The sequence below is a fragment of the Anastrepha obliqua genome, chromosome 6 (genome assembly GCF_027943255.1).
Source record: "Anastrepha obliqua isolate idAnaObli1 chromosome 6, idAnaObli1_1.0, whole genome shotgun sequence".
Taxonomy (NCBI): Eukaryota; Metazoa; Arthropoda; class Insecta; order Diptera; family Tephritidae; genus Anastrepha; species Anastrepha obliqua.
Window position 1 is genome coordinate 20,844,665 of NC_072897.1, and position 26,278 is coordinate 20,870,942.

Consider the following 26,278-nt stretch of genomic DNA (forward strand, 5'->3'; position numbering starts at 1 on the left):
CTCGAGCTAATAAAAAATATGAGGCGTATGGAGGAAGATGCGATCTCCCAATGTACGTTGGTGATAAAGTCTATGCAGCAAGCGTTCAGACGTCAAGAACACTAGCAATGAAGTCAAAGCTGGAGTGCCCGAAATGATTGAGCTGCTAGATGTAACGCTGAATTACAGACGTTCGTGGAAGGCAGCAAAAGACGGAAGGCCGCTCTCGAGCCTCCGTAAGAACACTGCGATAACAGATACTCCCACCTCTGCGACGACGAGCCCGAAGCGACTGGTAACCAGCCCGGTTGCCCCTGAGATCTGTAAGAAAGCCAGGGCAAATGGACCCACAGGGAACGAAAAAGGACACTCTGAGAAAACGGATGAAGGCTGGCAGACAGTTACCAAGAAGGTCAACCAAAAGAAGCCAAAGGATAAGCTAGCCGAGTCAAGCAAAAGGAGCAAGCCGCGAACACAACACGCAAAGCCAGAAGCTGTTGGGATAAAACCCGCAGAAGGCCATAGCTATGCAATTATGCTGAAGGACTTGGGCGCGAAGATTACGACATGAGTCAGTCAAAGTAAGCTCCGTCAGGAAAACGAAGGCTGCGGCCATATTTCTGAAGTTTAGTAGAGGACAGAAAGTCACACCAGAGTTCGTGAATCAGCTGAAAAGCAATGTACAGGATACGGCTTCCATCGCGGAGTTAAAACCGACCGCCATGATTGAGGTACGAGATCTCGAATCCTTGACGGCCAAGGGGGAGGAGAAACAGCAGTCCGGAAACTACTTTCCAATCAAGAGGAACAAATACAGACGAGGATAACGGCGCCGAATGCGCGAGAGCAAGTACGTGTTTTCCTCACGCCATCTACAAAAGGGGCCACTAAGCTAATACATAGAGATCGGCGATATAAAAATCGTCTGGATCCGAGCAAAGATGCGTCCATGCGAACAAATTAGGAGATGCTATCGCTGCCTTGGGATAGGGCACACACAAGCAAACTGCAGTGGCCCTGATAGAACTGATACGTTTATCAGATGCGGGAAACCAGGGCACAAAATAAAAGACTGCAAAACAGCCCCCAATTGCGTTCACTATATAGACGCGAAACGCGACCGCACTGACCACTTGCCAGGGTCAAGGTGATGCCCTCTAGCTAAGAAGTGATGAGAGAAGGTACTCCAGGCAAATATGCATAGAAGTCGTACAGCAGACGCTCTGCTCGAAAAATAGCTATCGAGAGGGAGCTAGATGCGGTCATCATCAGCGAGCAGTACGGACGGATTGCCAAGGGAACCTGGTTCGAAGACGAGGCAGGAACCGCCGCACTCTGGGTACCAAGCGGTAGCGCAGTCGCCGCCACACATCACGGAGCCGGTCGTTGCTACACATACGTTCAAAATAAACGCCTCACAATGCTAAGCTACTACCTTACCCCCAGCGACAGTATTGAACAGTTTAGAACGAAACTGGACCTAATTGAGGGCAAGGTTCGCAAAATAGGTGGCCCCTTCATCGTAGCCGGAGACTTCAACACCAAGGCTGTCGAATGGAGCGCCCCTACTACGAACACACGGGGAAGACATGTACTAGACATGGCTGCCAGACTGGAGTTGTAGTGGCAAACAAGGAAGCCCCACTACTTTTAGGAGACCAGGTTGTGAACACACCACGCCCGATATCACCCTAGTGACTGATAGTCTGGCTGGGGCAATCAACGGGTGGGAAGTTCTGGAAGAATATACTGGAAGTGACCATCAGTATATCACATTCCGGATCAGTGCGAGAACTGGCCCTACCCCAACACCTATAACAAAGGGCTCTCGCAAATGTAACATGGCCAGAGTGAACACTGAAGTGTTTCTTGATCACTTTGATGCAAATTCCATGCTGCACATAAGTGGTGACGCTGGCTCGCTTTCAAGCGACATGATGCACCGCATTGCCAAAAGTTGTGACGCATCGGCACCACGCTCAAGAAGGCGACCTGTGTACTGGTGGACGCCAGAAATCGCAGAGCTCAAAAGAACCTCCTTCTGTAATAGAAGAAGGTACACCAGAGCCAGACGAAATAGAGAAGCAGAGGCGGAAGCTGCTGATTTCAGACAATCCCGAAAAGCGCTGAAGCAAGCAATCGTCGCCAATAAGAAGACAAAATGGGAAGAACTTCGAAGGGATCTAAATAGCAACCCTTGGGATCTAGGTTATAAAATTGTAACGGGGAAGCTAAACGCCAACTCCACAACCGTACATTTGGACAGTGATGCTATCAGCGAAATAGTGGACAGACTGTTCCCCACGCACCCTATGCTGTACGGGAACCGAGACCCCCAAGGTGACGAGATGCTCCCACCCTTCACCGAGGAAGAGCTTAAAACCGGTGCAAGAAGCCTCAAAAGAAACAAAGCTCCAGGCCCAGATGGCATCCCAGCTGAAGCACTCAAACTTGTGGCTGACAGCCGACCAGATGTGATGCTCGACGTTAACAATGCATGCATGCAAAGCATCTTCAATAAGCTGAAGTAAATACAGACACTGATGTTGATTAGTAAGGGTAAGGACGACCCAGCGCAACCGTCAGCTTGGCGTCCGCTTTGCATGCTGGACAGCGCCGGAAAATTGTTTGAGAAACTCGTGCAGCGGAGACTTGCAGAGTCTGTTGAAACAGCAGGAGAATTATCGGCAAGGCAATACGGTTTCCGACGCGGAAAATCAACCCTTGGCGCAATAGAGGAGGTAGGGAGTAGCGCTCAACGCAGACGTCACTACCCGAATCGCATCACCGTTTTGGCTACGCTTGATGTACAAAATGCCTTTAACAGCCTACGATGGACAGACATTATAAAGGCACTACGAGAAAGGTTTCGAATACCTGCAGACCTGATAAGGATTCTCCAGTGCTACTTGAGCGAGCGCGAACTGCTGTACGACACACCAGATGGTCAGAAAACAAAAGAAATAATATCTGGCGCAGCTCAAGGATCTATACTCGGCCCCGATCCCTGCAATCTGAGCTACGATGAGATATTCAGCATAGAAATGCCAGAAGATACATACCTAGACCAGCGGTCAGATACCCATCGACCTCATGCTCCGGGAACGAATGGATGCGTGGGACTCCAAGAAGAAACACGTAATCAGTAGCTTCCTAGAACAGAGACACCAAACCATGCTGCGGTGGCAAAGCCGATGGGACACTGAACCGAGTGGCAGATGGACGGCGAAACTTATTCCATCAATTGACAAATGGGTCCAAAGGAGCTTCGGAGAAGTAAACTTCTTAGCCCAGTTCCTCTCGGGACGGTTACTTCCGGAGTTACCTATACCGTATGGGCAAGGTAACCGATTCCGAGTGCATATACTGCGAAGCACCGACCGATGACGCTGAACACACGTTTTTTAGTTATGACAGATGGCTCGCGGAGAGAAATGCTCTGAGGGAGAAGATCGGCGACATCGCACCGAGCAACATAATCAGCAAAATGCTCGAACGCGGGGACAGCTGGAACACGGTAAAGAAATACATCGAGAACGTACTACGAAAAAAAAGATTGACTTCGACGCAGTGCAACAAAGCGAAGCAGCACAGATAGAGACACAAGAAGACGAGCCTATAGCATGAAAGCTGGCTACAAATATGGTGGACCCAGACGTGGGTGAATAGAATTGGTCCTTTATATGCCATTCTGGGCCCTCCCGAAGTAATATAGAAAGCAGTTTCGGGAAGGGTGTCTCCCCAGAAGGGGGGAGGGATCGTTTTAGTCGCCACACCACACGACGCAGTAGACGACGGTCGCTGTAAGTACGAAGGCATTTTGAACCCTACACCTTCTTCTTCTTAATTGGCGCTATAATCGCTTACGCGATTTTGGCCGAGTTTAACAAAGCGCGCCAGTCGTTTCTTTCTCGTGCTAACCGGCGCCAGTTAGACACACCAAGTCAAGCCAAGTCCTTCTCCACCTGATCTTTCCAACGCAGAGGAGGCCGCCCTCTTCCTCTGCTACCACCAGCTGGTACCGCATCGAATACTTTCAAAGCCGGAGCGTTTGTATCCATTCGGACGACATGGCCCAGCCAACGTAGCCGCTGGATCTCTATTCGCCGTTGCAAACGTGCAAAGGTCCAAAAATCTTACGCAGAATCTTTCTCTCGAACACTCCAAGTGTCGCTTCATCGGATGTTGTCATCGTCCATACTTCTGCTCCGTACTTTAGGACGGGCATGATGCGAGTCTTGTAGAGTGTTAGTTTTGTTCGTCGAGAGAGAACTTTACTGCTCAGTTGCCTACTTAGTCCGATTCCGAGTGCATATACTGCGAAGCACCGAGCGATGACGCTGAACACACGTTTTTTAGTTGTGACAGATGGCTGGCGGAGAGAAATGCTTTGAGGGAGAAGATCGGCGACATCGCACCGAGCAACATAATCAGCAAAATGCTCGAACGCGGGGACAACTGGAACACGGTAAAGAAATACATCGAGAACGTACTACGAAAAAAAAGATTGACCTCGACACAGTGCAACAAAGCGAAGCCGCACAGATAGAGACACAAGAAGTCGAGCCTATAGCATGAAAGCTGGCTACAAATATGGTGGACCCAGACGTGGGTGAATAGCATTGGTCCTTTATGGATGCCGTTCTGGGCCCTCCCGAAGTAATATAGAAAGCAGTTTCGGGAAGGGTGTCTCCTCAGAAGGGGAGAGGGATCGTTTTAGTGGCCACACCACACGACGCAGTAGACGACGGTCGCTGTAACTACGAAGGCATTTTGAACCCTACACCTTCTTCTTCTTAATTGGCGCTATAATCGCTTACGCGATTTTGGCCGAGTTTAACAAAGCGTGCCAGTCGTGAAGCCAAGTCCTTCTCCACCTGATCTTTCCAACGCAGAGGAGGCCGCCCTCTTCCTCTGCTACCACCAGCTGGTACCGCATCGAATACTTTCAAAGCCGGAGCGTTTGTATCCATTCGGACGACATGACCCAGCCAACGTAGCCGCTGGATCTTTATTCGCTGCGCTATGTCTATGTCGTCGTAAAGCTCATACAGCTCATCGTTCCATCGTCTGCGATATTCGCCGTTGCCAACATGCAAAGGTCCAAACATCTTACGCAGAATCTTTCTCTCGAACACTCCAAGCGTCGCATCATCTGATGTTGTCATCGTCCATACTTCTGCGCCATACGTTAGGACTGGCATGATGCGAGTCTTGTAGAGTGTTAGTTTTGTTCGTCGAGAGAGGACTTTACTGCTAAGTTGCCTACTTAGTCCAAAGTAGCACTTGTTGGAAAGAGAGATTCTACGTTGGATTTCTAGGCTGACATTGTTATCGGCGTTAATGCTGGTTCCTAAATAAACGAAGTCTTTTACAACCTCGAAATTATAACTGTCAACAGTGACGTGGGTGCCGATACGCGAGTGCGCCGACTGTTTGTTTGAAGACAGGAGGTACTTCATTTTGTCCTCGTTCACCACCAGACCCATTCGCTTTGCCTCTTTATACAGTTTGGAGAAGGCAGAACTAACAGCGCGAGAATTCAATATCATCGGCATACGCCAACAATTGTACGCTCTTATAAAAAATTGTGCCTGAGCGATTAAGTTCTGCGGCTTGTACGATGCTCTCCAACATTAGGTTCAAGAAGTCACATGACAGCGAGTCACCTTATCTGAAGCCTCGTTTGGTATCAAACGGCTCGGAGAGGTCCTTCCCAATTCTGACGGCGCTGCTGGTGTTGAGCAACGTCATCTTACATAGCCGTATTAGTTTTGCGGGCATACCAAATTCAGACATCGCGGCATACAGGTATCTCCTTTCCGTACTGTCGAATGCAGCTTTGAAGTCGACGAAAAGATGGTGTGTGTCGATTCTCCTTTCATGGGTCTTTTCCAAGATTTGGCGTATTGTGAATATTTGGTCGATGGTAGACTTTCCAGGTCTGAAGCCACACTGATAAGGTCCAATCAGTTGGTTGCCGTTGGGCCGTTGGGCCGTTACATACATACATACATACATACATACATACATACAACCCGACCTAATAAAAGTGTGTTAAAAAAAATAGTGGAGCCTGAAATAATCTAAATTTGTACATGTTTTATTTCAAAACGCGTCTTTTGAAAGACCCTTTAAATGTCGTGAATGCTTTTATAAATAGCTCGAGCTTCTCCAATATGTCGTTTGCTATTATCTTAAAAATAAGATTCCTATAATCTGATATTTTGAGCTTGAGGCCAACTAACCATGTACAACTAAAATACATTATATACATCGCTATAAATTAGAATAAAATACGTACGGTCAATAAGATTAATTCGAGAACGAAATCTGGGGCATTTAAAATCGAATGATTTAGACGCTAAGTCTGTACTACATTGAAAACAGAAACGGATAAGATGGATTAATTACTTTTTCTAGTGATCCCACGTAACGGGTTAATAGCTTCCAGATAGTGAGGGAGCTTAAGTAAGTAATTTGAAACCCGCAAAAATCAAATATAGCAACATCTCGTGAAATTTGAGGTCCGGACCCAAAACCATAAATCCACGCCACCTCCCCAATTTCCGCCGCTGTTTTGAAACATACAAAAGCGGTACTAATTCAATTTGTTTTATTCTCTATATATTGAACTTTATATACATAAATATATATACAGAGTGAACGATATGAAGTGTTACAAACTTCACACTGCTTGCATCTGTAAAACAGCTCATGACATATATACATATATATAATTGGCGCGTAAACCGTTTTTGGGTGTTTGGCCGAGCTCCTCCTCCTATTTGTGGTGTGCGTGTTGATGTTGTTCCACAAATGGAAGGACCTACAGTTTCAAGCCGACTCCGAATTGCAGATATTTTTATGAGGAGCCTTTTCATGGTAGAAATACACTCGGAGGTTTCCCATTGCCTACCGAGGGGCGACCGCTATTAGAAAAATGTTTTTCTTAATTTTGGTGTTTCACCGAGATTCGAACACACAGTTCTCTCTGTGAATTCCGAATGGTAATCACGCACCAACCCATTCGGCTACGGCTACAGCTCATGACATCAACATCAAAATTGTTCTAATGACAGTTCAGTATATTGTTTACAAGCCATCAAAAGCATTTGCGCCTCAGTTTTGTTGAATTTTTTTTTCTGTGATGGAATTCAAACGTAATAGTGTGGTTGTGTTATATTTGGCTGGAAAATCGCAGCCAGCCATTGTTCGTGAGCTCAGTCGCCTCAAAGTGAATAAAATGTTTGTATATCGCACTATAAAACGTTACAATGATACTGGTAGTATTGCAAAGGCTTTGGAGGTGGACCAAAAAAACCTCAACAACGCCAGAAACGGTTCCGAAAGTGAAGGCTCGACTTGAACGAAATCTACGTCGAAGTGGAAGAAAAATGGCGAAAGAACTGAAAATATCGCAAGACAGCATTCGATGCATATTGAAAAAGGAGCTCAAGGTCAAGCCTTACAAGTTCCAAAAAGCACACGATCTTTCACCCCAGCAAAAAAAAGATCGGTGCGTAAGAGCAAAGGTGTTGTTGCGCTTGCACGAACGTGGTGAATTTCCTAACATTGTGTTTTCTGATGAAAAAAATTTCCCAATTGAGCAGTTCATAAACACTCAAGGCGATCGTGTTTACTTGACCGAATGCTCATACGAGAATTTAAGCCTACGTATGACCACTTGAAGCAATTTCCCAGCGCAAGTAATGATTTGGGCCGCAGTGACCGCTGACGGACGCTCATCGTTTTTATCGAGCCTGGTGTCAAAGTGAATGCGACTTACTATCGGGAAAATGTTTTAGAAGCTGCTTTAGACCAGTGGACACGCAAACATTTCGGTCGTAGACCATGGACGTTCCAACAGGACTCTGCGTCTCATAAAGTTCGTGTGAACCAAAAATGGTTAATAAATCATGTTCCACACTTCATTTCGTCCACACAATGGCTTTCGAATTCACCAGACGCAAATCCCATGGACTATTCCATCTGGTCCATTTTGGCGAGCAAGGTGAAGACTAAAAAATACGCCAGTATGGATGCGCTGAAAAAAGCGATTATACGAGAATGGGCCAAAATACCTCAAGATCACATTCGTACAGCATGCAACTAAGTTTTTGACCGTTTGAAGGCTATAGTCAAGCTAAAAGGTGGTCATATTGATCTAGAGTGAATATATCGCACTTGTTACGTTAAAGCGTAACAACTCAAAATGAAAAGGAAAAGAGTAACAACTCAAAAATTTATTATCTTAGCGCAACTACTAAACAAATAAGAATGAAACAACCGTTATATTGTTTTTAATGATATTTTCGTGCAATTACATATTTTTTCCTTGTAATACCTATTCTATTAATATTTACGGAAACAGTTTTTCGTCTCTACTGAAAATGTTCAGATTTTGAGTTGTTACGCTTTAACGTAACAAGTGCGATATGTTAAAATTGTAATCATTGAACAATTTTGTCTTTGAAATCAATAAAAACAAATTTCACACAAAAACGTTATGGTGTTTTGAATAGGTAACACTTCATATCGTTCACCCTGTATATATATATATGGATATATGTATATATATATGTATATATAATATATATGCGAAGGGAATATATATAATTGGCGCGTACACTCTTTGTTTCACGGAGATTCGAACCTACGTTCCCCGAGTTCCGGCCGCTATACATTTAACTGCAGAGGGTTAAAAGCGACGTGTAAGCTTTTCTTCATTTACCTGAATATTCACTGACATTGTTTCATTGCAATTGAAGCCGTACAATATTGAGTTATTTTCAGCCCAATATGCTTAGCTGCGACCGTTCATTGATTTAAATGTATGGAATAGTTTTTAAGTTTACTTATCTCTAAGTGTTGGTGTTTTCAAGATTGGAACCTTTATTTTACACGTAAACTCATTTCACAGTAACTTTGTGAAAATTCTCGAATACGTAAGTGGAAGATAGATTAACGCATACCTTAAGCCAAAGTAAAATATTTAAACAGTGACCTACTGCATTTTTTTTAGCAATTATACATAATCGTGTGATTAGAAAGCGCAAGTTTATATATTTCTCAAGAAAGCAAGGATGCTGCTAAATGGTTTTATTACATCATTGAACAATACAAAGTAAAGTATTTCAATTTGTATGATTATTGATTTCATTTTATTTCCTTCGTATCTAGAAAATTATTAATCATTTAAAGTATTAAATGCGTTGTTTTCAGAGGTGTACGATTATATATTTAAATAAACAAAAGACGTTTTACGGAATAGATAATTTTTCAATCAGTATTTGTAGTGAATAAATAAATAATCTCATATAAATGAAGATGTATGCTCATGGCGTATGCATGGCCTAGTCAACGGATCCAATCTTTATTCGCTGTATTATGTCTATGTCACGTAAAGCTGATATAGCTAATTTTTCCATCGTCCGCGATGTTTGCCGTCGCCAACGAGCAAAATATCTTCCACAGTCCTTCTCCCGAACATTCCAAGGTATGTTGCCATCGTTCAAGCTTATACTCCATACAATAAGATGGGAATGAAGAGTGTCATAGAAATTGTGATTTTTGTTAGTCGGGAGAGAACTTAATTACTCAATTGTTTACTTAGCCCAAAGTAGCATTTGTTGTCAAGAGAGACTCTCCGTTGGATTTCAAGACTGACACTAGTATTGGTGTTAATGCTGGTTCTTAATGACATTAAATCTCTTCCTAATTCAAAATTAGAATTCTGATCTCTCCAAAGCAGAGACGGCCATCCTCTGCTACCACCAGCTGGTACCGCATCGAATACTTTCCGAGCCGAAGCGTTTGTATTCGAACGACATGTCCCAGCCAAAGAAACCGCTGGGCAACGTCATTTTGCAAAGCGGTATTAGTTTTGCGCATGTATACAACTCCTTTTCGTGCTGTCGAAGGCAGCTTTAAAATAGAAAAAAAGATGGTATGTGCCGATTCTTCTTTCATGGGTTTTTTCTAAGACTTGGCGAATCAAGAATATCTAGCCGACGGGTGATTTTTCAGGCCTAAATCTCCACTTATAATCTCGTTCAACTTGCCTAATATTTGCTTTGTCTCGCGTTGTCGTGGTGAAACAAAACTTTGCGTCTATTCACTAAAGACGGTCGATTATTTTTAAGTGTCTCATTCAGGTTTGATAGCTGATAGGAATAATAATCAGCAGTTATCGTCTGGTTTGGTTCCAGAAGTTCGTAATAAACAATATCGGCCATATCGCACCAAGTAGATAGGAGAATCTTCTTGGGGTGAAGGCCATCTCTAGGGCTTGGTTCTGGTGTTACATCTTTATCTAACCATTGGCGCTTGCGAACAGGATTATTGTAAAGGACCCATTTTCCATCACCAGTAACGATACGGTTCGAAAAACTTTCATTTTCAATCCGTTGCAGCAGCTGGGAACACACATTCACTCTCTGCTGAAGGTTAGTGCGGAACCCATTCTCCCAGATTTGAAACCTTTCCCAACTGAACCAGGTGCCTGTGAACTATTCCATGCGATGAATTTAACCTCTGAGCTATCATATCGACTGTCAAATTTGGGACAGCTTCCATGAGTTCGAGCAAAGCGTCGGAGTTAAAGACTTCAGGACGCTTCGGAATTTTGAAAACCACTTTTACGCAGTCCTTACACTCACGGTATCCTCTCCGTGAACAGTGTTTATTTCTGCAGCAACAGTTGTTGCCCTTTTACCACTTTTATAAAAAACATACAAAATATGCCTCTATACGCGTTCGAAGATTCCATTTTATTTTTTAACAACACGTGCTTTTATCCGCGTTTAAAATCACTTGTTGAATGCACAATATATCAATAAAAATATAAATAGTTCCGTTATATTCCGCGAATAATTTTTTGTATGCAAAAATCGTACAAAAGTGAAATTATACGCACGAACTTATGGATTGACCTGATAGTTGATTTGTGACGCAGGTACTAAAGTCTGCGGAATGATTCCAATGTTGTTTTGTGGCACATATTTAATTCAGGTGCAAATCCTGAAGAGTCATATTTTTTTCTTTGCACGATTTCTTTTTTACAACTCAAACCAGAAAAGTTTTGGTAACATTTTTGAGTTTTTTTAATTATAATTGCCTTAAATTAGTGTTTTAAGTTTTTTTGTGTTTGATATTTAGAAATTTCTCCTCGGTATAAAATAGTTCATACTGGATGTGAACTGATTTTATATATGTATGTACATACATAAGTCCATCAAAAAGAAAATATGTACATATAAACATGCATATATTTAATCTCTTTAATCAAATCTAAGCTATATTGATAAGAAAATATCATTCTAATATCCGCCCAGGAAACCAAACGCGAATTTTGTATTCTACTCAAGCGGGCAAGAAAAAAAATAAAAGAAAGAACAAAGATTACTTTTGCCTTGAAGGGATTCTCAACAACTGATTTATTATAATATCAATTATTACATTTAGACTTAAACTAACGTACATATGTATTTGCTTATTCTGCATTTAATATTTAATTTTACAAAATTGTTGTCAATATCTTATTCAGCATTTCCTTTCCCACACTTTTTCAAGTAAGTTAAACTGTTGCAAAACAGGAAATGCGTTTCCAATTACATTTACTTATTGTTCATTATTTTATTTACAAACTCATCAATTTCGTCTGTTTTACAATGTGAATTTAACTTTGAAATTGAATATGTAACTCGCGCGTACACGCATATGTATATATACTACATACATAAATGTATACAAACCTTCATCGAACGCAAAATGTATGTATATAAAAAAACAACTGCGACCCTATTCTTGTCCGTCAGTGAAAAGATGGGATATGTATATCAAAAAGTACCGGGAAGGTGATGTTGACTGTTTTCTTCGATTGCCAAGGCATAGTCCACCATGAGTACCTTCCATCGGGCCAGACAGTCAATACAGAATATTATTCATCTCTATTGAAGCGTTTTAGAGATGTTGTACATCGCAAATGGCCGGAAATGTGGGCAAACAACTTTTGGATTTTGCATGATGATAACTCGCCATCGCACCGAGTTGTAGTGCACCATGAATACCTTCCATCGGGCCAGACAGTCAATACAGAACATTATTCATCCGTTTTGAAGCGTTTGAGAGATGCTGTATGTCGCAAACGGCCGGAAATGTGGGCAAACAATTCTTGGATTTTGCATGATGACAACGCGCCATCGCACCGAGAACAAACTGTGCTTTGACCAAACGCCAACTAAATCCCATCGTACAAGCACCGTATTCACTTGATATGGCCCGTGCGACTTCTTCTTGTTTCCCAAGTTGAAGATACCACTTCGTGGAAGGAGATTTCAGTCGATAGAGGAGATCAAAGAGAATGCGACGAAGGAGCTGAAGGCCAGCGGTGCATGGAGGACTGGGTTAAACGTTGGCACATATGTGTTGCTTGAAGGAGGTAAAATAAATTTACCTAAAATTTTACCCGGTTTGGTTTTATTTAAACTTTTCCGGTAGTTTCTGATCATAGGGTATACGTATATGTACAGGTATGTGAATATACTCACATATGCGGCTTTGCGCACAGAAAAATGTTATTTGCTGAATTTTACTCAAGGAATCTAACTCGCATTCAAAGGCACTCAAGGCTATCGAGCAGTGGAAGACATATTTACATACATATAAGGGTGCATACATATGTAGTATACGGAGTCACGGCCACCGACATGACAAAAGTTCAAGATTTACCAAATATTGGCAAATAATTCCACGCGAAATATTCCAATATTGACTATTTTCGAATGGTCGAGAAAATTGGCAGATGGGCGGCTCGTTTTATGAATGAAAGTACTTTGCTCTTAGAAATACGAGCTCGAACTTGTGAATGAATTTTTTGTTTTTGTACCATATAATATTCTAAATTGTTCAGCGCCGTCGCGACTAATAGAATCATGGGCGCTGCGAGTGCGTCGACGGATGTATTTTGTTTTTGTTGTCTCTAGGCCTAGATTTTGGGTTTGGACGGCATACGTAAATTGAGGCATGAAGTGAGTGCGCTACTTTTGTTGTGTTCTAGAACAATTTAGAATTCGTGTTGGCAAAGCGGTCATGGCGTTTTGGTTGCTGCTGCTTTTGCGTCAATCAAGATATTTTTTTTGTAAGTACAATATTCGGAATATCGACAGGTGGATGACAAAAGTACACGGAAGCAAGACGGGAGCGCTGTGCTCACTCACATACATAAGTATGTATCTATGAACGTGCATGGATATAGTTATACATATAGGTATGAATACAATTATTTTGTAGGAAGATTAGAAGGCAAGTAGGTATATGCATATGTATGTATACTAGGGCATAAAGTGGGTATTCATATATACACACACACCTACATAGGTTTTAGACCAGAATTGTTTTTGCACTTGTTAGGAAGAAACTCGCTCACTAGTGCGTATTTACATTTGACTTATTGTGATGTACTTTGACATGTGTAAATCTATAAGTCAAGGTTGTTTGGGCATACACGCATGTCCTTCTTCCGATTGCGCATTATTGTTTTTCATATACAAATGTACGTACACACATTTGTAATATGCTATCGAATATATAAACTATAAATTGACATTTAATATATAAGGTTGTCAAAAAAGTCTTGCGGTATTTCCGCAAGCTTGTCTTTGCAAGCGCGTAGTTCTAGTTGTATTCGTCGCATCGGTTCACGCTAGAGCTTTTTGGAAAGCTCTTTTCACGTGCTAACACGTGTTTGATTAATTGTTGTTTGCTTTTAGTTGTTCGTGAGTTATAGCGTCGCAAACATGGAGCAAAATAAAGAGAAAATACGGCATATTTTACAGTACTACTACGATAAAGGCAAAAATGCATCTCATGCTGCCAATAAAATTTGTGCAGTTTATGGACCCGATACAGTTTCCATTTCCACCGCACAACGATGGTTTCAACGTTTTCGTTCTGGTGCAGAGGTGATCGAGGGGTATTATGAAGTTGGAATCTCGTTGGGAACTCGTCATAGAACCAAACGGCGCATATTTGACGTAAATCGCATTATTATAACCAATTTTATGAACAATTGAAAATTCAATAAAAATACCGCAAGACTTTTTTGACAACCTTATAAAATAAGTGTTGATTCATCTTAAACCTTTTGTTTTGTGAATGTAAATACCTCCTATTGACATGTACATATTATATAGTCATATACCATCATTTATGTAAATAGCATACGTTCATTTATGGATGTGTGTAGTGAAAAACTTCATGAAATACTTTCAGAACTTTATTAAAATTTATTCGCGTCGCGCGCATGCATATGTACGTATGTAGACATCACAAAACCTTGGTTCACAACTCAGTCGCAGAAATAAACGCACTGCGTATTTATCCTCGCCACATGACACTACATCAATACTCAGCGCCAAATTAAATTTTTGTTTTTTTCCTTAAATTTTTTTTATGTAATCGAAAAAAAGTGTGTAATAAATTTTACGTATTCGCTTATTATTTCAAAAATAAGAAAGAAGTAAAAATTTAATTGGTTTAATGTCGAAGTAACAGAGATGTGGTAAGTGTTGAGGTGGCAGATGTGTGGTGTTTTCAATTTTTGTGGTGGAAAACTCAGTGTGACGTCTATAAAGTCGGTGTTCTTAAAACCTTTCAAATCTCAATTGTACTAAAAATAGTTAACAGTAACATTTGCGCCTTCTCATCCCATTAACATTCTCTGATTAAACAGCAGTTAACTAAATTCGTTTGTATGTAGGAAGAAAGAATGTTAACGCTGTTGTAGGCTAGCTACAGGTAGGCAAAAAATTGTGTTGTGGGTGGATGCGTTAAAAGTTAGTGAATCGCACTTCAGAGCAGTATAAACAACTTAAGGGTTTTCCAATAACAGGTGTTACAGGTAAATGGATTGCGCTATCGAAAGATGTTTAGCGATTTTTTATGGCCGGAATGGGATGGTATTGATCTGGACAACGTTTATTTTTAACAAGACGGCGCTACGTGCCCCACAAGCAACGAAACCATTGATATTTTATGAGAAAAGTTTCCATACCATGTCATCTCTCGAAGAGATGATCACAATTGGCCACCGAGATCTTGTGATTTAACACCTTGTGACTTTTTTCTTTGGGGCCACGTGAAAAAGAAGGTCTACGCCAAGAGCCCAGGGTCGATTCAAGACCTCAAAGATGGAATGGCATACCTTCCTCTTTATAATGAAATAAACATCCGATCATTTATATTAAAAAACACCATTTTTCTTTGAATATCAAAATAACACCTCTTATTAGAAAACCTTATGTTTGCAGGGCAGATTGTATGAAAGGCCAGTAAATTTAGTGGGAGAAAGCGACATCAAGCGGGCGTTATCCATGCGGAATTTTCGCAGATTTTTTATTAAAACTGACGCCTATCACACAATCTATTTCATTTAATTTTATTTATTTTTTCTTTTGTTTAACTTTCTCTCAGGTTTGAAACGAATTCAGCCTTAAAAACAAAGAAATAACTTTTCGAATTGTAACAAAATAAGAAACATAAAGTAGACAAGAAAGAACTAATATTTATGTACTTAGCTTCATGTGAATCCATAGTTCGAAATGCTTTTAGTAAAGGTCACTTTTCCTGATGTTTTTAACTTTACCACCACTTTCATTTTAACCGGCGTATTTCTCAAGACTTCGACGCGGTTTTTCTTATATCTTATTTTCTTTTTTTTCTTGCAGCAGCGTTGTCGATTGCCCTTTTTGGCGTAGATGCTGTACGCGTAATTAGAGGTGATGTTAGGGTACATCCGTCTTTAACAGTAGATGGTGATCCATGCGCCCCTCTTGACGCCAGGCTCTTCCAAGTAAAGATAGATCTCTCCAGTTTTTTGTGTAGATCCGTTATATTCGTAACCAAATCCCGCATTGGCTGGTTTATGTTTCGCTTCGGAAGCTCAATCATTTCAGCCAGTTCTTTGACTTTATTGCCGAGGGCTCGATATATTTCTTCGGCCGTCATCGCCTTCATGAAGCCAAAGGGCTGCATACACGGTGACGCCGATCTGGTTCTTTCCGCGCCTGGTGGCGAATATGCCAACCTTCAGCTCTTTTGGAACGGTTTTTTGAGTAATTCACCGCTGTCATTATTGCCGTCTGCAATAGTTGTTGGTAAAATTACTTCGTGCACCTGTGGTGCTATTTTTGTTGTTACTTCAATCTCTTCCGTTGTTTGGATTTTAATATTGTTTGAATTCATTTCTGCAGACAGAACTGTGATTGAGAAGAACAAGAAAAAGAAGATTATTTTGTACAAATGTGTAAATGGCTACATATTTCGAAAGATATTTTAATTCCGCTGACACCATGTGGTGATATCTTCGAATAACTTAGTTAAACGGTTATTGAAATGTACCGCGTTTTTTACATTTGCGAAAATATTACGGTCATCTGCGTAAAATATTTGTTGTGATTAGTTATTCCCTAATACATATAGTGTACTCATATATAACAATTATAGATGGGATATGCTGACGGCTTGGCGGTTATCATCTTGGGTAGAGTGAGTGAAATACTCACAAGGACGGTCAAAGAAATCCACAAGTAGACAGATCTGGTCGACTTTAAGTAAATCCAGATAAGACGCACTTAGTTACTTGGACGAGTTGATTTAACACTTAAAACATCGGCTAAATGCCTAGGAGTTATTGCAGATAGTAAAATGTCATGAAGATTAAATATATACATACAGTGCCAGCTCGCTAATCCGAGGGTGTGTAATCCGAATTATCCAGCAATCCGAATTGAATTTATGACGCATTACGTGCTCTATAGTCCGCATTCATTGCAAGCTCGCTAAACCGAATTTTAGTTTTTTTATTTTTGAGTCTGTTTTTTTACAAAACCATGAACGGAATTTTAAAACTAACGGGATATTATTGAAATACAGAGCCTTCTATGTATGTAAGTGTGTATTTATCTTGTTGCGAATAGTTTAGTTGTGGTATTAGTCGCGAAAACATCAATTTAAATAACATGGCAAAAAAACGTGCACATAAAACACTGTCATTAGCTGATACGCTTAAAATAATAGAAGAAGTAAATCGTGGACAATCAGGAAAAGTTTTAGCAAAGAAATTTGGTGTAGGAGCTTCACAAGAAATGCTGAAAATATTAAAAGGTAAAAGACCTGTGTAAAAAATGTATTCTGTAAATATTACGGTACATACATATTTATTCTTTTATAAGATTTGCTGAGAATTTCAGCGATTTTCTGTGCGAATTTTGAAAATATGCGGCAAATCCTTATCTGCTAGACCTGATCTTGTACCTGATTTTCAAAATAAGCTCTATGACATTATCGAGAGTGAAAATCTGATTGACGACCAAATTTACAATGCTGATGAGTCTGGACTCTTTTGGAAAATGTTTCCAGAAAAAACTTTAGTGCATTGTAAAGAAAAGTCTGCTCCTGGTACCAAAATGAGCAAAGAGAGAATCACCTTCTGTGATTCTGTGCACCGAATCAGGGTCTGCAATCATTAATTCGGATTAGCGAGCTGGCACTGTATATAGTTGTGCATGGCGGCCATTAGACCAGTAAGCCGCTATGGTTCGTTAGTATGGTGAACGGCGTTACAAGATTGGGGAGCGTGCAAAGAATTGCAGGAATAAGTGTAACCCTTGCTGTGAGCAAGGAAAGACCTTTTCGACTGGCGCCTAAATAAATTCGTAGTTTGGTACGTGAGTTGGTAGGTAGGTGAAATGGTTGAAGTGCCAGTCTGGAACTCCTCCAAAAGCACAACCAGAGATGTTGATATAATGCAGGAGATTGACTGCACTTAGGTTGGCGCACTGCCCCAGGCTGTGAAAAAAGGAGCGCTTAGTGACCTTAGTCGTCTAGCTGCCAATCCCGGAAACCAGTCTCCTTCTCTAAATGGTCTGAAATGGTAACCCTAGCTTTTCCGCATGTGTGCCGATCGTCCAGCGTCTGGTAAACACAGCTAAGAGTTTTGAAATTGAATGGCGAGGAGTCCAAAGAAATTTGCCGATGACCAGATAGGAGGTACCTGCACATCCAAGAGATTTGATCTTCACCTTACAGGAGTTTACTAGTTTCGTTCTGCGCCATGGCGTCGTCAGATCCTTGATCGCGGGTTGACTATAGCAGAAAATGTTAATATCCACCTCGCTCCCACGTTCCTTAAGCATTTTGCATGCCTACAGACTTCTGCCTGAAAAACACTAGCATTATTCGGCAGCTTAAAGGCTGCTGATTTAGAGAAAACTCCTGCTCCGACTCCTGATTTCCCCTTGGAGCCATCAGTGAAGACAGAGGTGCCAGCTTCGGTGCATATTTTCCAATCGATCCAATCCTGCCTAGTTGGAAAGATTGCCTTAGAACTAACCTCACACTCTAGTTTTCGGATAGAGGAATATGTTCGAAGTTCGGAGAAATACGGTGTTAACTGGATTTCCGGTTCTCTTATCCCTTGAGTGATTGCCTCCAGAGGACAATCTCCTTTAACCTTATTGCACTTTGAGCTGCGATGGAAATAACGTAAAAATCGATGGGAAATAAGTGCAAAAGGACATTCAGGGCAGCACTGGGGTAATTTTACATGATCCGGTGACGCCAATGCATACAGTTTTTTGCACCCTCCCCAGTTTAGTGATATTAGAGCCCTTCCTTGCGTTAAAATTGGCAAAACCATTACGTTGTACATACTCAGCACGACCTGCGGCTTGAGTCCAAATTTTTTACCGAACATAGATTTGCAAGAGTAGAAGGCTATGCTGGTCTTCTTTACGCGGTTTTCAATGTGTGGCTTCCAATGGAGTTTGGTGTCAACAATCACTCCAAGATACTTAACTTCCGATGAGAGCGGGAGAACGTGGTTGTTTAATTGGAAGTCTAAAGGGTGGAAGTTTATATTTTCTGGTAAATAGCACTAGCTCCGCTTTGTTAGAGTTGACTCGGAGACCGCAAGTTTCCGCAAGCCCAGCGACTGAGTACAGCCTTTCCAAACCTCAGCTATGACTGAGGGAAGCGGTCTCGATACCATCAGGACCAAGTCATCGGCATATGCTACTACCTTAACCCCACCCTTATTTAGCATTTTCAGAACTTCGTCAATAGCAACTAGCGTCGCCGTTGAACAAATCTAGTGACTTTAGCTCCTGTTGCGACCACATTAACTTCCCTGCAGCCAAGCAGGGACGAGATGCAGAGACAGATAGGCCTTTCCACCTGTAATCTATCTCACGCAGTGATAGTTGACTGTGCCCTGATGTTATTAAAAGCACCTTCTATATCTATGAAAGCCGACAAAGTGAATTGTTTGCCTTCGAGAGATTTTTCCACAGTCCCTACAACCTCGTGTAAGGCTGATTCCGTGGATTTCCCTTTCAGATAAGCGTGTTGCGCTGGAGATTATTTGGATTCGATTTGATCTCGGATATGATAATCAGTCAATCTTTAAAACACTTTTAGGATAAATGAGGTAAGACTTATAGGCCTAAAGTCCTTGGCCGAGTCGTCACCGTGCTGCCTTGGGTATGAAAACAACCCTCGTTGTCTTCCAGTTGGCGATACACGCCAAGTAGATTTCGTGCAGGACAGGAACCACCGAGGCACTTGTTTTCTGAAGCATCACAGAACCAGGAGATTTAAAAGGAGACAAACAAGGAGACAAGCACGGTTTTTCTTCATAGAAATTGCTTTGGTGGAATATTTTGCAGTTTTTGGTTTGTTTAATTATTATTAACGATATCAAGAAAAGACAAGGAGAAGGAATAGCTACTTTTATTATGCAATTGGCTACTATTGGCTAATAAAAAAATGAAGGAAACGGACAGGTTTCAGAAAATTATGGCAGCAATACGCATTCGAAATCCGATGTTACATTTTAGAGTAAGAAATAAGGGGACAAAACGCTTATGGACACGAGCTTTTTTCTTTTATTTGAATGCATAGTTAATATTCATTGTATTTAGTTTGCCGGAAGCGGCCGTTTTTTGCCCGCAGTTTGAGGCTTCCTAATCACTGAAGTATATTTCAAACTGAGATCTATGCTGTAACGAAAGCAAGTGAATAAGCATTGGAATATACTCCCCTCGATACTCGCAGAAACATCTTCATCGATAGTCAAGTTGCTATTAAAGCAATAATGCCTGTAATGACCATGGAACACTGTAGATCTAAAATGCACGAGCTCTGCGAGCTCAAGGGAATTGAGGGAAATGAGAGAGTTGACGAGCTTGCCAAGGCAGGCACCCGCTTGCCTAGGATGAATATGTCGAATATATATTCCTTACTCTGAATTTTAAGGACGGATGTAGATGTGAAGTATATATGGGAAGCCTCGACCTCCCAAAGGATTGCCAAACGCATTTGGAACGCGAAAACAACCAAAACTACCGAAGTTTTGGATAATGTTTGCCCCACATAACTTTTAAAGAGGCTTTATAGATAATATCTTTGGTAAATACAATGAATGAATTTCTTTTAGGAAGGTTAGCTTCCCTTTACATTTCGTACGTTTGTCTACCGCTGTGTCTTTTTTTGTAGGGCCATCACGAGCTTTCCACACCTGTGGGTGGATAATTTATCTTTCTACCAATCAGTTTTATGGTAACTAGAGGTTGCATGTGATATAGGAATGGATGAATATGCGTTTTGATCAAGTTCCCTTTATAAGATTGCTGCAGATTTGTAAGTAAGTAGGTCAGTATGTGGGTTACAGTTGGTCGGGTTGAGAGTTGGGTGGGGGAGTTGTCATTCAAAAGTATCAGGTTTGTGTTTTGAATGCATTTTGTGATAACTCTTTTTAGTCTATTAAATCAGAGAGTACCTTAAAGTGGGCTCCATGCTAAGAAGTCACCTAGAAGTAAAACTGGTTCGGTGAAGTTACAGATGAGTTAGTGAAGATCATACTCAGACATAATGTTTGTAGGAGAGATACATATGTATATGGAAGTGCGAATTACACTGTAAGTTCTAAGGGGTTTGATTTTAGAAGCTATAACTAGAATGTTACTATTAATGGTTGCCAGATTGTGGTCGAGTGAGCGATGGACTGGAAAAAAGAAGTCTTTCTTAAAGCGCTATAATTTTATAGTGATTAGCTTTTAATAGTAGAGTAAGCTTTTTATTATTATTGCGGTAGCCACTAAGATTCCATTGAAGGATTTTAAGTATTATACTATATGTGATATTGAGAGTAAGTAAAACGAAATTTCAACTACCAAAAGATGAGTCTTTCGAAAGTAGGAAATTCTATGTTTTCATTAAGTGAGCTTATGTGTTCGCTTGTTGTGGAATCGAGTGCCCGTACTACAATAGTACAAGAGATTCCGAACAAGTGAAGTGAAGAACAACGACGATAAAAGAATTTAGCACAAAAAAGGATTCTCAAAAGTGTGAAGGTTTGATTTTATGTAATTCATATTCACCTGCCATTAAAAATCTCGTATTCAGGTGAGGAAGTATTTTATAAAATCTCAATACAAAAAATTAGTCAAACAGATGATTATGACAACTCTTGTAAATATGACATTTTTGCTTAAATCGTTTGCGGTTTTAAGCAATAAATTCGGCGGATCTGTAAAATAGATAAATATACAAATATTGTAACGCAAGGTAGGCACAAACGGAAAAATTTGTTGAAAAGGATAATTTTAACTTGTTACAATCGTTTAGAAACTGAATGTAATAGCCGGTACCACAATAGTACAAGAGATTCCGAACAAGTGATGTGAAGAACAACGACGATAGAGGAATTTAGCACAAAAAAGGGTTCTCAAAAGTGTAAAGGTTTGATTTTACGTAATTCATATTCACCTACTATTAAAAATCTCATATTATAAAATCTCAATACAAAAAATTAGTCAAACAGATGATTATGACGAAGTATTTTTTCATGCCGACGACGTCATTGGAATCCGATGGAATGTTCAGCGAAGCTGGACAGAATTATAGAAAGGACAGCTCCAGCTCAATTTATGAAAGGAAAATTATGAAATGCGCGTACCTGGCACGTGCCTGCGGTTGTGGCAGGTGCCTGCGGCTGCGGTTTGTGGTTTTGGCACGTGGCTGTAGCTGCGGTTGCGGTTTGTGGTCTTAGCACGTAGCTGTGGTTGCAGTTGCCGTTTGTAGTTTTATCACTTCGCTGCGGTTTTGACACGTGCCTGCGGCGGTTTTGGGTGTGTGGGCGTGTGCACGCGGATGTTTTGTTTTTTAATCGAAGGGGGAATCTTACATAGATACCGTCAATATAGACAGCATGCACGATTCATACTGATCGCTAAAGGGGCACCTCACTCGGGACCACGCACAGTCAGTACTACTACTAAACTGGACTTGCGAAACAGTACACCTACGTACTAAACCCTACCTCCGACCTCTGAAGCTTTACCCTGCGGTACCGCCGTTTAAGCATTGCATCGCAGGGCCAAGCTAGCCAGTATGGCTCTTCATTTATATTTGTGCCCTCTGTCTGCTCTTCATAACTTCTTTGTCTTCTTTGTTTACTGCGTTCCCATTACTTTTTCCGCAGTTCCTGTAACGAATTTTCGGACCATTCTCTCACCAACTTCGATTTCAGCATGTGATTTACAATGTTGCCGGGGTTAATCTTTCTTTTATGATTTCTTCAATGGACATTCTTTCATATGCATATCTCGGGCAGGTGAAGAAGACATGTTTCACGTTCTCACTACCATTGCCGCAAAACGAGCAGTCTGCTGTGTCCTCGTGGCCGAGTCTTTGCAGATACTCTCTACAGCATCCATGTCCCGTCAGGAACTGTGTCAGGTAGTAATCTTTGTCGCCATGTCCTCTCTCAACACAAACCTATACGCTTCTGATAAGTTTATGTGTCGACCTCCCTTTTGTCGCTATGTCCCAGCGATTTTACTACTCAATTATGCTCCCCTGTCATTCTTCCTTACGCTCTTCCGCCTTTAGTCGCCTGTTTAGGTTTTCGGCTTTGTCGTAGACTCTACCCAGTTCAGAGGCCATTATATCTGGTATGATATGACACATACTGCTTCAAACGAATCTGTCCTGAAAGCATTGGCGACTCTAAGGGCACTTAGTCTAAAAACTATTTCCGCCTTCTTCGCGTATGTTTTTTGTATCAGGGCTTTACCCCATATGGGTGCTGCATACTGCTGAATGTAGACTGTGTAACTTTAGCCAGGAGCGCTCTCCTACTCTGAGTGGGACCACCAATGTTGGCCATAATTCTTGACAGTGCCGCCGTCACCATGGCTGCTTTTCCGCATGCTTTTCTAATGTGATCCTTGAAGCTTAGTCGAGCATCGATCATTACACCAAAATATTTTAGTGCTGCTTGTGTTGTGATGTTAAACCCATAAATGTTTATTGTGGTCGTTTCTAACTTTTTTCTGCTCGTATTGAGAACTGCTTCTGTTTTTTGTCCTACTAGTAGGAGGTTTACCGCCATTAGCCATTGTTTGACCTTTGTTGCTGCCTCGCTGCAGATGCTCTGAATCTGAGGGATTGTTTTGGCGACTATGGTCAAAGCAATGTTGTCTGCGTATCCTATTATTTGCACTTCTCTCGGCATTCGTTGCAGTACCCCATCATATAGTACATTCTATAGGATCGGGCCCAGTACAGATCCTTGCGGTACTCCGCCCGTCTCTGCATATCTCTTAGGGCCCTCATCTGTATCGTATAGAAGTACTCTTTCCCGACAGATTACTGTTTATTGCCCGCACTAGGTATGGTGGTGTTTTTTTCTCTTCCAGAGCCTTCATAATATGGGGCCAGTTTGCCGAGTTGAAGGCGTTTTTGACATCCAGAGTGACAACTGCACAGTATTCTTTATCACCATGCATCCACTTGTCACCCCCAATAGCCTTGTTTGCAATGTTTGTCACCTTCCTGACGGCATCGATGGTTGAACGACCTTTTCGGAAACCAAACTAATGTTCGGATAGTTCAGCTGGCACTTTCTCCAGATACTGTTCCAGGCGCGTGCAGACTAATTTCGCCAAGATTTTACCCATAGTATCTATCATGCAGAGTGGCCGATAAGAACTTGGGTCACCCGCTGGCTTATTTGAGTTCTGAAGCAGTACTAATTGTTGCTTCTTGCATACTTCCGGAAATATGCCCATAACTCCTTTGGGAAAGGCGCCTTGTTTTTTACATTCGCTTCTTAGAGTGCTGATCTCCATGTTCTACCAGTATACAGGTTTTCTGGGCGCGCTTCCTGCACATAGCGGCATCGCAGGCGCTGCTAACATATTTTACTAGCAGCTCCGCCTGTAGTTCCACATCATTGGTGCTAGTTGGGTTCTCTTCTAGCATGATCTGGAACATTTCTTCGTCAAGCGTCTCCACCCCACAGTCTTTATTTTATTTTTTCCGTACGGCTTCGTTACCATGCACGCGTATGTGAGCATGTATGTGTTTTTTTTTTTGGTTTTTTTGTTTATGGCAATCAAACGGTACGTCCAGCGTCCGTTGGGGGACGAGCTCCATTTTTCCTGCCATGAATGCAGGCTACGCTCTTTTGCAATCTTGCGTATTGTCACCTGTTCTGAAGTAGCTTTTTTTGTAGATTTCAGCATACTCTGTTGCCATTAGGTTGAGTGGGAGTAGTCCTGCTATAACCATAATGGCGTCTTCCGATACCGTGCGAAACGCGCAGCACACTCTGAGGGCACTCAATCGGTACACCAATTTCATACACTTAATATATGGGCTGTAATTTGTGGCTTCCGCCCATGCTGGAGCTGCGTACTGCAAAATCGATGAGACCACAGTATTAAGTAGTCTCCTGCTGTTTTGCCTAGGGCCTCTAATATTCATCATTAGTCGTGTTAGCGCAGTTACTGCTTCTGCTGCCCTGCTGCTCGCGTACACCAAGTGCTCTTTGAAATTGAGACTACGGTCAATTATAACGACCAGGTACTTAATGAATGGCTTCGATTCAATACCATGGTCGCCCAGCATTATATTAGCTGACTCCACAATCTTCCTAATTAATACTACCTCCGTTTTATGGTCCGCAAGAGTGAGACCACTGTTGCACAACCATGCCGACAGCTTGGTTGCACGTTTCTTTGGCTCGAGGGAGGGTTTTAGCCACGACCACAACAGCTATGTCCCCAGAAAATCCTATGATTTCCGACCCTAGAGGCAGATTAAGGCTCAAAACTCCATCGTACATGACGATCTAAAGTAAGAGTCCCAGGACTGAGCCTTGTGGAACTCCGAAAGTTATTTTATGCTCTTTTACACCAGGATCGGTTTTATAGCGCAAGTTTCTGTCGGAAAGGTAACTGGCGACTATCCTGCGAATGTATCCTGGAACGTGGATATTATCAAGCGCGATCAGAATTTTACTCCAATTCGCCGTATTGAAGGCGTTCTTGACGTCCAGTGTCGCAACTAGGCAATACTCCTTGCTACCGCATAGCCATCGAGTACCTTCAATTGCATTCTGCGGAATGGTTTTGACTGCAGACACAGCATCTGTTGTTGGACGAGCTCTACGGTATCCAAATTGTCGGGGTGATAGACCACCTACATCCTCTATAGCAGCCTCCAGACGGACTGCAATCAGACGTTCCAAGATTTTTCCTGCAGTGTCGAGCATGCACAGGCGGTAGCCTGTAGAATCCTCCGCAGGCTTGGATCCTTTTGGTATTAAAACAAGTTTCTGCAACTTTCACTGGGTTGGAAATGTACCTTCTTTTAGACATGTATTGTAGATGTCGGCACGACTTTGAATAGCAACTTTTAAGGCTTCGTTGGGGATTCCATCCGGTCCTGCGCTTTATTATTTTTGATACGTTTTATGATCATCAGGAGTTCTTCTTTGTTTGTTAGCTGCAAATTTAGGTCGCCTTCACAGAATCTTACCAATTCGTGCTCTTGTGTAGTGTCTTGCACGAGGAACAGAGTTTCTACTACATTACGCAGTGTAGCTGGGCATGTTGATGGGAGTGGCTTAAAGACTTTAAGTTTTTTCACCCGAGGCTCCTAGGATCATTATCGGCATCTTCGCATAGCTGGAGGAAACATCGACGTTTACTGTTTTTAATTGCCTAAGGCCCTAAGCCTTCCTTCTTTGCTTATATTGGAGCTCGTTTTCTTGGAAACTGTCCGTACCCCAAGATCGTTGGTAGATTCGCCTTGCTCTTATACATTTGCTGCGCAGTTCTGCAATGTCTGCTGTCCACCAGTAGACCGGTACGCTGTTGTGTTTGTTGGGGCTCGTTGTGTTTGTTGGGGCTCGTTGACGGTATGTAAAGGTTCAATTCTATCAAAGTTT

At 41.7% G+C, this 26,278-nt stretch overlaps 1 protein-coding gene and 1 long non-coding RNA gene across 2 annotated transcripts in view; both read left to right on the forward strand.

Annotated features, from left to right (window-relative positions):
- The first annotated feature begins 1,820 nt into the window (after positions 1-1,820).
- Positions 1,821-2,510, forward strand: LOC129250211 (uncharacterized). Its single transcript, XM_054889846.1, has one exon. The coding sequence runs from the start codon at positions 1,821-1,823 to the stop codon at positions 2,508-2,510; it is 690 nt and encodes a 229-aa protein (XP_054745821.1).
- Positions 2,511-8,783: 6,273 nt separating this feature from the next.
- The window catches only part of LOC129249963 (uncharacterized), an 84,407-nt gene continuing 66,912 nt past the window's right edge, over positions 8,784-26,278 (forward strand). The window contains exons 1-2 of the long non-coding RNA XR_008582760.1: positions 8,784-8,927; positions 9,005-9,106. This is a non-coding gene — a long non-coding RNA (uncharacterized LOC129249963). The remainder of the gene's footprint in view (positions 8,928-9,004; positions 9,107-26,278) is intronic.

Bases quoted from the DNA above. Each gene is read 5' to 3' on its own strand.
- LOC129250211 (XM_054889846.1), top strand. From the start codon at position 1,821: ATGGCCAGAGTGAACACTGAAGTGTTTCTTGATCACTTTGATGCAAAT.